Here is a 14,832-nt window from a genome sequence, read left to right as displayed (position 1 = left end):
ACTGGACTCTGGGCCATTAATTAATCAATACAGTCTAGCTATCGATTATAGAGTTTCCCATTCCAGATTTACAGCCATGGGCCAATTAAGGATCCCTTAGTTTTATGAACTAAAACCCGATTGAAGTATCTAATTGCATCATGATAGCATTTTAAATTCATTAGAATGCTTTATCTTAATAGAAAAAATATTTCTACACATTTACTCCATCTTTGTATTCTTCCAGTGAAGAGTGTATTCAAGAATAGCTTTCCTGATCTCAACCAGATGAATAATTTACATAAAATGAACTAATGCATATCACTGCAAAAAAAGCTGTGTGTCTATAATCGTACTCCTTCACATTTGTATTGTACTGCAGTTTATGAAATCGATGTGAAATTATAGATTACTGCATTTGATTCTCACAACTGTGTGAGATGTAGGAAGAGAAATCATTATCCACATTATCTACACATATCTTAAATGAGATAACTAAGGTTCAGAAAGAATAAATTATTTACTTCATGTCACATGGCTAATAAGTGGTTCGAGCTGATGTGAATATGTAGGGCCTTTGGCTTCAGTTTGAGTGTTTTTTCCATTATACTCTTTGTTGTGTGTGTTGATAGGAATCCTAACTTGCTGACAAAATAAGAAAGAAGGGAAAAAAGGCAAAAAAGTACACACACACACACCCCTCTTATACCAGCAGAATGCTATACAGTAATAATTGAGTCAATTTATGATCATAATATTTCTGCAATTTGGAAAAATACAAAGCTGACTCCATACTGTACTCTTTTCATCTCTCCTCCTCTGCCAAAAAATCCAAATGGATTGAATGAAAACTTAAAAGCACTAAAAGAAAATATAGCTTATTTCTTATGATCTTGGAATTTAAAAACCCTTTGTAAACATAAACTGGGGGGAAATAATTATAAATATGACAGAAAAAGAACTAATTTACTTAATATACAAAGAGTGTTTACATATCAGTTAATTTTAACAATTAGGAAAATGGTTTAAGAACATCGAATAGCAGTTTATAATTCACAGAAAAGGGAACTGAGATTGCCAATAAACATGTACAAATGTCCCCAATCTCATAATTAAAGAAATGCACACTAAAGCCATAATGAAATACCATTTTTTACTAATTAAACAGGCAAAAGATTTTGAAGTTCAGCCACATCTCATGTTGAAGATAGCAGGTAGAAACATGCACTGCTGATAGACACTTAAATTGATGTTGTCTTTATGGAGGGTAATTGAGCCATATCAAAAATTTGAATGCATATGCCCTTGGATCTAGCAATTTCACATCTGAGAATTTGAAGTATGAATGTATGCACATGTGCGTGAAGATATATGTAGTAAGATATTCTGAATTTTGTTGCTAATCACAAAAAAAGGAAACTTACATGGTCATCAAGGACTGTAAATTATTACAGGCTCATGTAAAGGAATACTATGTGGTCATTACAAATAGATAAAGTATATCTGTATGTTCCAGTATGGATAGAAGTCCAAAATATTCTCTTAAAAACAGTATTATACCATCCCATTTATGTAAATGAATATGTATATATAGACATATATGTTTGTATTTAAATATATTATGTATATTATGTTAAATACATACAAATATATTGTTATATAAATATATGTAATATACTATATATTACATACTTTATATAATTATATACATATATGGGTACCTTCGTATAAAATATCTCTGGGTTCACAAAAACGGTTAATGGCCTCCTTTCTATAGGAGGTTGTGGGAGGTACCCTTTTTTTATTCTTTACCTTCTATCCTTCTGAACTCCTGGAATTTTTTGCCTAGAGTATTTATCACTTATTGTAGGAGAAAAATTAAAAGATGATTAGTTTTTTTAAAAAACCTGTTTCAAACCCATGTCTCCCTCTAGCTATTTTACTGTTGTCACCCCTTCACAGTCAGACTTGTGGAATTAATCTTCATTTCCTCATACTTCATTCATTTTCTCAACCCATTGAAATCTCATTTTTGTCCTCTTTTCTGAAACTGCTCTTGCCAAAGTCTCCAATACCTCTAAATTCAATTCCCAAATTCAGTGGCTACTATTAATCCACCTTTCTTGAGACACCTCTTTCCTGGCCTTCTGTGATACTTGACTCACCTGGTTTTTCTTCTTTCTCAAATTCTTCAGTGTCTTTTGTCAGTTTTGTAGCTTTAAATGTTAACATGCCTCAGGTTATGTTTTTAGGTTGTCTTCTCAATATGTATGTTCTGTTTCACTGTTCACATCTACCCCCACAGGAACCTCAAACTCAACTTGTATAAAACTTGATTTTATTTGTACTCTCACCTCAACCAGCGTTGCCTCCTCTTTCCTATCCCTGTGAAGGATATCACCATCTTTCACCCAGTGTTTCAAGCCAGAAATGAGCAGTTGTCCTGGACTCTACCCTCTCCCCAATTCCTCCAGCATTCCAGTCATCAAAGCCTATTTACCTCCTAAATCTCTCTCAGTGCCATCTACTTCTTCCCCATATCTGTTAGTCTAATTCATTATCTTTACTCAGATTACTATCATAATCAATGAACTGGTTTCTAGGTCTTTCATTTTTTTTCTCTCCACTCTCTGTGTACTCCTTTGTTTCTCCACTCCTTAGCCAAGGTAGTTTTACTGAGACACACATCTTAGCATGTAATTCCCCTTCTACCACCTAAAGCCTTCCGATGTACATCTACTGGTATTGTGATCAAATTTAAATACCCACACATGACTACAAGTCTGTGATCTCTCTCAAACCTCATTATTCACCAGGCCTCACCCACTCCAACACCCCAGCCTCTTCTCCTTCTAACATCCATACTGTAGTAGAGCCACACTGCTAAATTTCTTTCACTGTCTGAACACCACAGCCTTGCATACTGTCATACAGGCCTTTTCACATGCTATCCGTTTTCTCTAGATCTCCACACCTGCATATAGTGAAATCCACCCCATCCCCATGAAGATGGTTACAACTTTGTGTTACTGTTTTCTCCAAGAAGTCTTCTCTGAACCACCCCCACCTTAAAATCCTCTACTTAGTGCTCATAGAGACTTTTTTTGGCATCCTTTTTCGTAAGTCTTGTCACATTGTATTATAATGGTTTGTTAACTCACTAGATTATAAATTGTGTGTGTGTACACAGACCATGCTTTTCTTCTTCACCTTTGTATTCCTTGCATCTACCTCTAATATAGTACCTGACCCATAATGCACACCAGGTAATTACTGGTTAGATGGATTCATACATATATTCATTTATTCAACTAAATGAGAAACTAATGGGAAAGCAAATCAGTCATGAGTTTAGGAATTATTAAAAAGTCAATGTTGCCAAGAATGTTGGCTCACACCTGTAATCCTAGCACTTTGGAAGGCTGAGGCGGGCAGATCACCTGAGGTCAGGAGTTCAAGATCAGCCTGGCCAACATGGTAAAACCCCATCTCTACTCAAAATACAAAAATTAGCTGGGAGTGGTTGGTGGTGCACGTCTGTAATCCCAACTACTTGGGAAGTTGAGGCACGAGAATCACTTGAACCCAGGAGGCGGAAGTTGCAGTGAGCTGAGATTGCACCACTGCACTCCAGCCTGGGTGACAAGAGAGAGACTATGTCTCAAAAAAAAAAGTCAGTGTTACTGAACTTCACCAGTATTTTTCCTCTCTTATCCTTCTACCCATTACTTTTATGGCAATTATGAGACTAAAAGTCTAGCAACTGAAATCAGAAATAAGGAAATAAAAGCTGTAATCTGTCCACTCTTACTGGTATGTTACTTGAGTTGGATTAAGAGTTTGGTTTGGTTTAGTTTCTGTTTTTTAAAATTCAATATAGTTATGTTTATATTGAATTTGTTTAATAGGTGCTAGTAGATTATATTACATTTGCAATTTAAGGACAAAAAGATATGTTATAACATGGTACAGTTTCTGTAAAGGAATTGTTGCCTAGTGTCTATCATACTGGAGGCAAGTTGGATTTTCTACTCCCTAGAATATGTCTTAATGTTTATAATCTAGTCTTCCTTCTGTATCCACCTTCACTGTATGTATACATGTATATGTACCAAGTACAAAGTAGGTAAGTATATTTTTGTCTATGCTGATACATTTCTTTACCATGAGTTTCTCATTTTGAGTGACAACTCAGGCTGACAAATATCCTTCTCCATCATTACCAGCTGGTCCCATTAGACCATCCTGTCCTAGAGGCTGAGAGCAGGGAGAAGTAAGACCTATATGTTATGTTTCCATAAATAGTTTTTTAATGTGAGTGGTGTGGTATGTATTTTTAACCTAACATAAAAATCAGTGAGTAATATAAGCAGTAGAGACTACTGGCTTTAACTACAGCAGGTAAACCAGTTCAGCCGGTGCTGTCAGGATCCTCAGGCTAAACAAGTCTTTGCACATAAGTAGAGCTCCGGTGAATGAGCTCTAATTTCTTTTTTTTTAATCCAGGGAGGAAAACCTTTAAAATTATAATACAAGAAAGGATCTGCACTTTCAAATGGCAAACATCAGTTGAATATTTTCACAAAATACCTAATTGGAAAATAATAAAATCCAGGGAGCAAGTAAAGCTACATTTTTCCCAAAATGAAAGCTCAAATTCAATTTTTAAAAAACTGATTAGACACTATATAAACTTGCTGGTAGAGAATTAGGATACTCAATTTTGTTAATTACTACCTAGGACATTTTTAAACAAAGTGAGTGCCTTAGAAATGCATACTGGTGAATACAACAGTATGTTGCTGCACCCAGCTTACTGGCTGAGCTGTCTCATCAGGAATTCACTGAAGCAGTCTGGAATCGTAACTGCCAAGCCAAGCAGAAACTCACCTGCACTGGAGTCCAGGATTTTATGTGGCAATAAGCATTTTTAATTAAAAGTTTCCCAATTCCTAAATTTGGAACTTAATCTGTAAACATGTAGCAGATTGAGCTAGCACCACCAAGCCTCATTGGAGCTGTGGGGGAAATGTGGCATTCTGAAAAATTGGCCAATTAAGCTGAGAAAATCCAGCTGTGTTTTACTTAAAATTGCACTAATCAGTGTTATTTTATTCCCTTTTTTTCTTCGCCAGTGTATCTGCTGTTATGTGTATGTTGGCTCCCCATCTCCCAACCCTTCACTTTTATCTTTTAAGACTGATTTCATATAGGGATGAGGATTCAAGCAATATAATACTCATTCACTTTAGTGAGTAATAGAAAGCCTCACCTGCCTTGTAGTTTATTTCTTAAATAAGTCAGAAGCAGCAGATAATTTTCATCAGCAAAGCAATTAGATTTTAACCATTACCTATTACATTGCTAGAGGTCTTGAAGTTTACACAAAAATCAAGATTGTCTGCTGACCTTAAGATAAAAATATAAAGAATATGGCGTTCCTTAATTAGAAGTAAAATTGTCTCTGGGAAGCAGTTTTTTATTTAAATCAATACATAGTCTGTTGGAGCCCTGAATTATTCTTACAGGGTGTTCGGGATGATGGGGCAGTATGGAAAGTAGTCAGGGAGAGAACCTGGTCAGTAGTTAAGGGATTCACAAAGTCCACTTTCAAGGATGGGTTAGATTTCTTGATGAAGGCCATTGTCAGATTGGACTGGGAATCATTATTTTAAACTCATTATTCTCCCAATAAATCCACATTCTGCTTTCTGTTAGAGGAGTAAACTCTGGTGCCAAACAGGACTACTAAAACTCTGTAGTTAGTAGATCTAAGAAAAATCAATTCAGAAGGAGGTAAACATGAATTAGAGGAAACTTGGGGTTACTAATGCTATTATATTGAAATATTTGTACAAATAATGCCTCCCCTGTCCCAAGCCATTCCCAAGTAAACATCTTCCTGTTTACTATAATCTTGCTTCTTGGGGAATTACTTCTGTCTTCTTAGAGACACTTTCTTCCCAATACAGGGAGGGCTTGCTTATTTATTCAGTAATAATGTTGAACATATTCATGACTTTGGTTTTCAATTCAGTACACACAGAAAAATGCTAAAAAATATGAGATTCTGAACTATGTATTAATTGAAATTTCGGTAACTAGGAAGAGTTTGGAGTTATAATTCTAAGTGGCTTGGTTTTAAATTCTCTTATGGCTACATTTGAAGTTGGACCTGAGTATCAAAATGAAACTTGTTCAGCACTGGAAATGCAGTGAAAAAATAGTTTTCACCATCTTTCTGTAAAAGAAAAAAATATATTTAACCCGGGTAAGTTTCAGTAAAATAATACCTAGAAACATTAAACCACGGTAGGCACTGTAAAGGAAACAGAACACATGTGAGAGAAAGCTTTGTACTTGCAAGGTGAGATATAGGAAATAGTTTCTAGTAGGGGCATGGGAATTGTATATGAAGCAAGCTAAAGTTTCTCAAGTTAGTCCCTAGTAGAGGTTTTACTTTTTATTTTTTATTTATTTTGTATTTTTGGTAGAGATGGAGTTTCACCATGTTGCCCAGGCTGGTCTCAAATTCCTAAGCTCAAGTGGTCTGCCCACCTCAGCCTCCCGAAGTGCTGAGATTACAGGCGTGAGCCACCTAGTAGAGGTTTTAATAAGAGATTATCTTCCACTCCCAGAGTTGGCCTCGTCTCTTTTCTATTGCCTTTTACTGAGAACTTGTTTATAGAAATGGATAGAAGCCTCACCATTCTTTCCTTTCTGTCTTAAAGTAGTCAACTTTGCCATATTTGCAGAGCATGCCCCTTGTGTTATTCAAGCCATAGCTTCTTGCTGCCTTCCAGCTCTAATCTCCTTATAGGTGTAGCACCATGGCAACAGGCCCAGCCTAGAGCCCAGGTGCCTTGTTTGTTATCTGAGGGGCTGGGTGCAGCCTGAAGGAATAGAAGAAGGTATATTACGTATCCTACAAATTGTTTGGATAGATGAAGTCTTGATCTGTTGTTTGTGTTTCTGTTCTGCTTCTATGGAAGACTTGAAATAACACCTGGAAAACATTTATTCAAAGATGTTATCAGTAACCAAAGGCAACAAAGAAGCCATCTTCTATTTGTTCTCGTCTTCTAAACAGAGAGTTGTTTTCTGACATATAGTTCAGAAAGTGACTTGCTATACCGGGACATGTGGCACCGCTATGATTTGGGGTTGCACTGCCAGGTGGCTCTACCATTGCTTCATGTAGGTAGACATTTATTTTGTTTGAAATAAAATTAATTTATGCTTTAGAAATTTTTCCTAGAGAATTTAAAAAATAAAAGTTGCCTTTGTCATACCTCCTTCTGTTTTAAACACGCCTTAATCTTTCCTGTTGAGAAGCTCACCCCAGAGCATGAGAGGATTTTTCCTTCCAGCAACTCCTCCTGGGAAAAATGAGCTAGAATTGTTTTGTTTAAGAAAGATTACAGTGTCCAGTTTCCTTAATCAGGCTTCCCGTATAGCATATTGAGAAAGATTATATGATAATTAAAGTACAATCTTTCTAACATTTAATTATTTATAGTTGATGTACTATATTTGCAGTACATAACATGTCATTGTCTTATATATAGAACAAAGAGAAATAAATATGGAGCTTACATTGTTATATTTTTCTTTTTTGTTTTTTTAATTTTTAAATATTTTAATTTTTTGTTCTTGCCCAGTATCAGAAAAATAAACATTGCCATTTTAAGATACAAAACATTAGGTAGCATTTGTCCCTTTTGTGCATACTTTGTACTATCAACAAGAAATATAAATGTTGACTTTTTTACTTTAAAAATTACTAAATATCAGAACACATGTTTTGCAGCCTAAACTTTAAATGGTGGCTTATTTTTGTGTATGTGTGTGGAAGGAAGAACTAAAATGCTTATAAGCTTAAGATTTTTCTTATTTTATGAAATTTGATTAAACAATGTTAGAATAAAGGTAGAAAGGAGAAAGCAGCCTTAGTGCTAGTTTCTTATATCTTTTTACTTTATAATTTAACCAAAAGCTACTCTGGCATTAAATATTTAAGTTCCTTTTGGTGTTAATGTGGTTATTTCAAGGAATTAAATGAAGCTGCTTATTTAATGTGTTTTATAAAAACAATTGTCTTTACACAAGGCATTTTTTATCCTTATTACTAAGTACTTCTGCTTGAAATACATGTGTGTAACTATGCGTGTTTCGCTTAATAGATACTATAATTATTGGGTCAAACTGCATGGCCATCCAGTTTGGGATTCAAGAATATTGTACTTACGTTTGACTCCTTGAATTCTTTCAAGAGGAAGGCAGTGAAGTACTGGCTCTTGTAGTGACAAGAGTCATGATTCCTAGCATTCTTCTTATAAACAACTAGGAAACAAAATCAGCCAGAATGACCGAACAGTGTTGACAAAGATCTGTCTTCTAGATGAGAGTTTGGGCTTTTTTTTCCATGGTGGGAGGTTTCTTCAAGGCATTTTATTCTTTATTCATACTTATACAGTAAAGCATATATTGAACCAAAAGCCTGCCAGAAAATAATTCTATATTGAGATGGAAATCAGGACTTTTGAAAGACAAGGTCTTGTGATAAAAAGTTGAGCTTCGACTCTCTCTCTCTGTGTGTGTGTGTGTGTGTGTGTGTGTGTGTGTTCTGCCAAAGTAGAAAGAAACAAAATGAAGATTCAGCCACTACTATTTTGTCAGTGATATAAGGATAAAGCTATAACATGAAAAACAAAAAGAAATAATTTGTCTTTTGGCAATACCTTTGCATAAGAAAGAATATATAAGATAACCTTATAGAGTATATATTTCTCCATCTTCCAAAATAGGAATAAGATTAAAAAACAATGTCTGTAATGGGATTTGAAGGTCACTCAAGTCTAGTAAAATTATAGTATATTTTTATGCCATATTGAAAAAAAGTATGTGTGCACTCACATAGATATATAGAGAGAATATATTTGCCACAGAAACATGATTACTATTATTGTTACTGTAGATTAACTATTAATTTGTTCCTCATTTATTTCTCCCCTTAGGCATTTGTACATTTATTGTTATACTCCATTGCATTAGACGTTCACTTCCTTACTGGCCAAGTTACACTACCTTAAATATCTTTTTCTACTTTTAGGTCTCGTGGGCTGCCTAAACTAAAAGAGTCACGTTCCCATGAATCCTTGCTGAGCCCGTGCAGCGCAGTGGAATGTCTGGATCTTGGTAGAGGGGAACCTGTATCAGTGAAACCACTTCATAGTAGCATCCTTGGGCAAGACTTCTGCTTTGAGGTAAAAATAAAGTGTAGAAAAAAGGAAGAGTAGTTAAACAACAGTTGGATTTTCTGTCCAGTAATTTTGCGATTTCATTACTGTGCAGTTGATGATTTAATTAACCGGTTTTCAGTTGCTAGCAATTATCTACTTACAGAGAAAAAGTTAGAAATCTTTTCATCTAATCATATTTGCAGTTAAAGTTATTAAAGATGGCTTTGCATTCCTTTTGGCTTTGTCTCCTTTCAGTAAAATTTGATTCTTAGTACATTTTCATCAGGGCACAAGACTAACAATAACGTTATGTTAGTATATTAACTTTTAGTATTGGTAAGGATGTCACTCATCATGTTATTTTTCTAACCACAGCATGAGTGGTTCAAGATCTGAGACCATGTTTTTCTTATTTATCCATCCATCCATCCATCTATCCATCCATCCTAATTCCAGGACATTTTGACCTAAATGTCTTATTTATTTTTGAAATCCCCTGTAACTAACCCAGACCCCAGCACATTGCAGGTGCCTGATTTTTGAATAAACAAAATTGCCAACTATCATAAGGTAATTTCTCCCTTCCAAATATATACTACTAGCCAGTTACAAGTAAAATTCAAAAACTATATATACATATAATTATACATACATAGAATTATTAGGGCTGAGATTTGATTAATTAACAAGAGCTTACTAAGTGACTACAGATGAGTCCTATACTAGATAGATGTTGTAGAAGTCAAAAGATGTTTGGTTCCTCTTCTTATGGACCAGCACTGTGCAAAAGAAATATAGTACAGTCTGCATGCGTATCCAAAATATTATCATTTCAACATGTTCACTATCAGAGAAATTGTTTCCTTTTTTTAAAAACTAAGTCTTCAAAATCTGTTGTGTGTTTACACTTGCAGCACATCTCAATCTAGAATAGCCATGTGAGGCTAGTAGCTGCTGTATTGGACACAGCATATAATCTGATCGGGTTTATTAGGTTGTGACCAGAGATTGAGTTAATAAGTGAGCAAACTTCAGCAATTTGGGCAGGACATTTATTGGTGTTCTTTTTTATAAAAATCAGTTGAACTTTCTCATATTTGTGGAACTCAGTTCATTAGGCTGTATACCAAGCCCAGAGTTAGGTGCTAAGTATATAACAACGTATTTCATTTTTAAAGGACTGTGTTAATAGTGGTCAGGCTAACCTAATAAATGACTAGAAATCAACAGGCTGGTTGTGTAGTGGAGGAAAAATGGGTTCCAAAGGGAGTAATTCAATATTAGTAACTCTTCAATTTCATTTAGCACCCTTCTATAATATAGTGAAGACAGTCTCAAGAAATCTGATAAGCTGTTTCAGAACTCTCATCCTTTATTACCTATTTTTTACTAACTCAAAGTTGAACATCTTTATTTGCAGGTAATTTAAGGTATTGCCTAAAAGGCCTTTAATTTTGATTTTTCTGAACCATAGGCCAGTTTTAATTTCCTTGGATGAATTTAAAATAGTCTTTGTTCTCATACCTGGAAATGGATGTGGATGCTACCTAAGCAAAAAGCAGATGTAGATGTAGATATAGGTATCAGAAAACTAACAAAGATCATCTTAGTTTCTTATGGTATGATTTAGGTTCATGGCATATGTCTAACTCACAGCTTTGCATTCCTCTTGGCCTTGTCTACTTTCAATAAAATTAGACTCAGTACATTTTCATCAGAGGACGAGACTAACAATAACACTAAATTAGTATATTAATTTTTTAGTATTGGTAAGGATGTCGCTCATTATGTTATTTTTCTAACCACAGCATGAGTAGTTCGGGATCTGAGACCACGTTTTTCTTATCTATCCATCCATCTATCCTAATTCCAGGATATTTCGACCTTATCATTTAAGAGTTAGAGGTATGCTGTGAACCATAATGACAGAGCCCTGAAATCCAGTGTTTTCTTTTTCTTATGTCTAATTTTTATGTTGAAGGTTACCTACTTAAGTGGAAGTAAATGCTTCAGCTGTAACTCTGCCTCTGAGAGAGATAAGTGGATGGAAAACCTTCGCAGGACAGTTCAACCTAATAAGGTAATAGTAGCTTCAAGTATCTGAAAAATGTATAACTTTGTAAGCAGTTAGTTGGTAGAAGGTAAGTGTGGTAGTAATACCTTAATTTGTCTACAGCTTGAGAGTTTTAAAGCACATTTATATGTTACGCCATTTGTAGTAAGCTCTTATTGTATTGTTATAAAGAAGTATCTGAGACGGGTAATGTATCAAGAAAAGCAGTTTAATTGGCTCACGGTTCTGCAGGCTTTACAGGAAGCATGGTGCTATTATCTGCTCAGCCTCTAGGAAGGCCTCAGGAAACTTACAGTCATGGCAGAAGGCAGAAGGGGAGCAGGCACATCACATGGTGAAAGCAGGAGCAAGCAAGAGAGAGAGTGTGTGTGAGAGTGATTTGGGGGGAAGGTGCCACACACTTTTAAACCACCAGATCTCACAGGAACTCAGTATCAGGAAGATGGCACCAAGGCATGAGGAATCTGCCACCATGATCCAAACACCTCCCACCAGACCCCACCTCTAGCATTGGGGATTACAATTCAGCATAAAATTTGGGCAGGGACAACTATCCAAACGGTATTATCATTTTAAGCTAAAAACAGTCTTACTGCAGATATTATTGCCATGGTTCTACCAGCATGGATAAAAGGACTTTGAAAAGTCAGGTGCATTGGGCATGTCAGAAGCCAGTACATGATAGAAGAGGGACTAGAATACGAGCTTCTTAACAGCTTATCTCTTTTATTTGCAGAAATTAGACTGGTTATATGAAAACTTACCATTACAAAATGATATCTTCTTAACCCAAGTAAATAAAATAGAATGAACCATATATAGTATATATAATGAACTATATATAATTCTTCAAGATTCTAATGCATGCTTGTTTAGAGCTTACTGTTAACCTAAGCAATGAGATAGCAATCCCTTTCATTATTTGTTGACTCCCCTTAATAGAGTGCCTAATGAACATTGCCAACTTAAGAAAAAAATGTTTTTTTTTTTCTGCAATGTCAGCTCTGAAATTCAACTTTGTTGCCTCTTTATAGGACAATTGCAGGCGAGCTGAAAATGTTCTTCGTTTATGGATCATTGAAGCCAAGGACCTTGCCCCTAAAAAGAAATATTTCTGCGAACTGTGCCTTGATGATACCCTCTTTGCTCGTACAACCAGCAAGACCAAAGCAGACAATATTTTCTGGGGCGAACATTTTGAATTCTTCAGCCTTCCGCCTCTTCATAGTATCACAGTTCACATTTACAAGGATGTGGAAAAAAAGAAAAAAAAGGACAAGAATAATTATGTAGGGCTAGTCAACATCCCCACTGCCAGTGTGACTGGTCGCCAATTTGTAGAAAAGTGGTATCCGGTGAGTACACCTACACCCAACAAAGGAAAGACAGGAGGACCTTCTATTCGGATTAAATCACGTTTCCAAACTATCACCATTCTGCCTATGGAGCAATACAAAGAATTTGCAGAATTTGTCACCAGCAACTACACCATGCTGTGTTCTGTCCTTGAGCCAGTAATTAGTGTGAGAAATAAAGAGGAGTTGGCTTGTGCCTTAGTGCACATTCTTCAAAGTACTGGCAGAGCCAAGGTAAGTGGAAAAGAAGGATTGTAGTACCTGAAGTCTCTTCCCTACCTTTCATAAACCAAGATATGGATACCGTAGAAATCCAAATTAGAGAAATGTGCTTTACTATTGGTCAAAACAAGAAGAATTAAGAAGATAACCTATTAGATCCAGAAAAGATGAAGATTATAAAACTAAACAAGTAAAATGGAGAAACCAACAAATATTTAAAGTCCATTTGCATGAAACATAGATAAAACACAGCCAGCTCTTTCTTGTCTGACAAAATAAATGGTAGGATTGGCATGATAACCCTACAGGATGTTCAAGGTTCCTTATCTTTAATTTAGTTCTAGAGTGTTGTATGGTGGCTTTCTTCCTCACTGTATTTTGTTTAAGATTAACTGATGACTGTATCCTCTAGGCACAGAAGGAAGTATTCTAGAAGTATCTTGAGTATTAGCAAGAGTCTTTGTGGGATTAAAATCTATATTTAGAATAAAAATCCAAGGGATATGATACAATTGGTAGCTGTTTCATGATACACTTACCTTATTTCACCTTGGATAGAAGTAAAAACTCGGGAATATTTTTTATTTAAAGGAGAAATATGCTGGTTGTAGGAAGAACAAAAACCAGTTGAGAGAGTCTTTGACCTATGAAGGATATTAACTAGGAAGAGTTACCATTATACTGTATGCAAACTGGTCATGATAAAATTACATCTCAGATCCAAAGAAACTCACAGCTAGAATAATGTATTTAGAACCAAACAAAGTACTATTACTATTTCTTGATATGTTGGAATGTATCAATATATTCAATATTTAGTCTCTTATCTGGCTTCTGTGGATTATAACTTTTGTGTTTAAATTTACTTATAATCTTGGGCATTCTGTCATTAAAAAAGCTTACGAGTTTGGAGCAAGGTGTCACTGAAATTTTGAATTGTATGGATATATTTCTACTTTTCAGTTGCTCAAGGTTCAGAATATACATTAAGACTTTTTTTAATGACTTAATATTGATTTACGTACATTTTAGGTAGAATAAACACCCATTTAAAGTGGAAAAGTTCAGTAAGCTTTGACCGATTTTGCACCCATTGAAACCACCACTGTGATCAAGATACAGAATGTTACCGTTACCCCTAAGTTTCCTCCTGTCTCTTAGCATTAAGTTTAATAGTGATTCCTAAGTCTACAACTCTGTTATACTGTTAAGCTGCCCCAGAGTAAGTCCCATTGATGTTTAAAATGCTTAATTTTAAAGTAAAAGTAAATCAGCATATTCCTCCTATTTTGGCATTTGCAGCCCTTGAAATATCCAATAATTATGTAGCATTCAAAATATACGATGTTATCACATTTCAAACTGAACAACCAACACTGAGCTTTACTAGAAGTTCTTTAAGACTGTTGAGGAATGAAGCAGCTGTTTCTTTGCACCTTTATTTCCCCTTATGCTATCCTTCTGGATCAATGAATGGATGAATGGATGGATAGATGGATGGATGGATGGATGGATGGATGGATGGGCGGGCAGACAGAAAGATAGCCTAGACAATGACTTCAAGTGATGAGTTCAGTAGATTCTACATTGATACTGTGGACCGATTTATAACTGTTATATGTTGAACACCTAATATATGGCAGAAACTGTTAGGTACTGGAGATACGGTGGTAAACAAAAACAGAAACTGGTTTTCTGGGGAAAAATATTAAGTAATTACAGAAATAAATATGATTACAGTGGGAACTGCAGAGGATAAAAAGAGAGATGATACTATGAAATGGAGCAAGGGGAGCTGACTAATGGAGTTCAGGGGCAGTGTTGGTCAGGGATGCCTTCACTGAGGAAATGATGTGTGAACTAAAATCCAAAGGATCCCAGGAATGAGCTACATGACAGTGGGAGTGGAAGCAAGGGTGGGAGCAGAGCAGAACTGAGAACAGGATTTGGAAAAAAAAAA

The 14,832-nt window shown here is 35.5% G+C and overlaps 1 protein-coding gene across 4 annotated transcripts in view; it reads left to right on the top strand.

Moving 5' to 3' along the window:
- RASAL2 (RAS protein activator like 2) overlaps window positions 1-14,832 on the top strand; it is a 411,681-nt gene that overhangs the window by 361,396 nt on the left and 35,453 nt on the right. For all 4 annotated transcript variants that reach the window (XM_030823933.1, XM_030823934.1, XM_003258936.4 and 1 more), the window contains 3 exons: window positions 9,092-9,245; window positions 11,203-11,301; window positions 12,330-12,884. In XM_030823933.1, the coding sequence (XP_030679793.1) occupies window positions 9,092-9,245; window positions 11,203-11,301; window positions 12,330-12,884 (808 nt within the window). The remainder of the gene's footprint in view (window positions 1-9,091; window positions 9,246-11,202; window positions 11,302-12,329; window positions 12,885-14,832) is intronic.

The sequence above is a fragment of the Nomascus leucogenys genome, chromosome 12 (assembly GCF_006542625.1).
Source record: "Nomascus leucogenys isolate Asia chromosome 12, Asia_NLE_v1, whole genome shotgun sequence".
Classification (NCBI taxonomy): domain Eukaryota; kingdom Metazoa; phylum Chordata; class Mammalia; order Primates; family Hylobatidae; genus Nomascus; species Nomascus leucogenys.
Note: the sequence above shows the minus strand (reverse complement) of the source record. Positions and strands in the feature narration are given on the sequence as shown.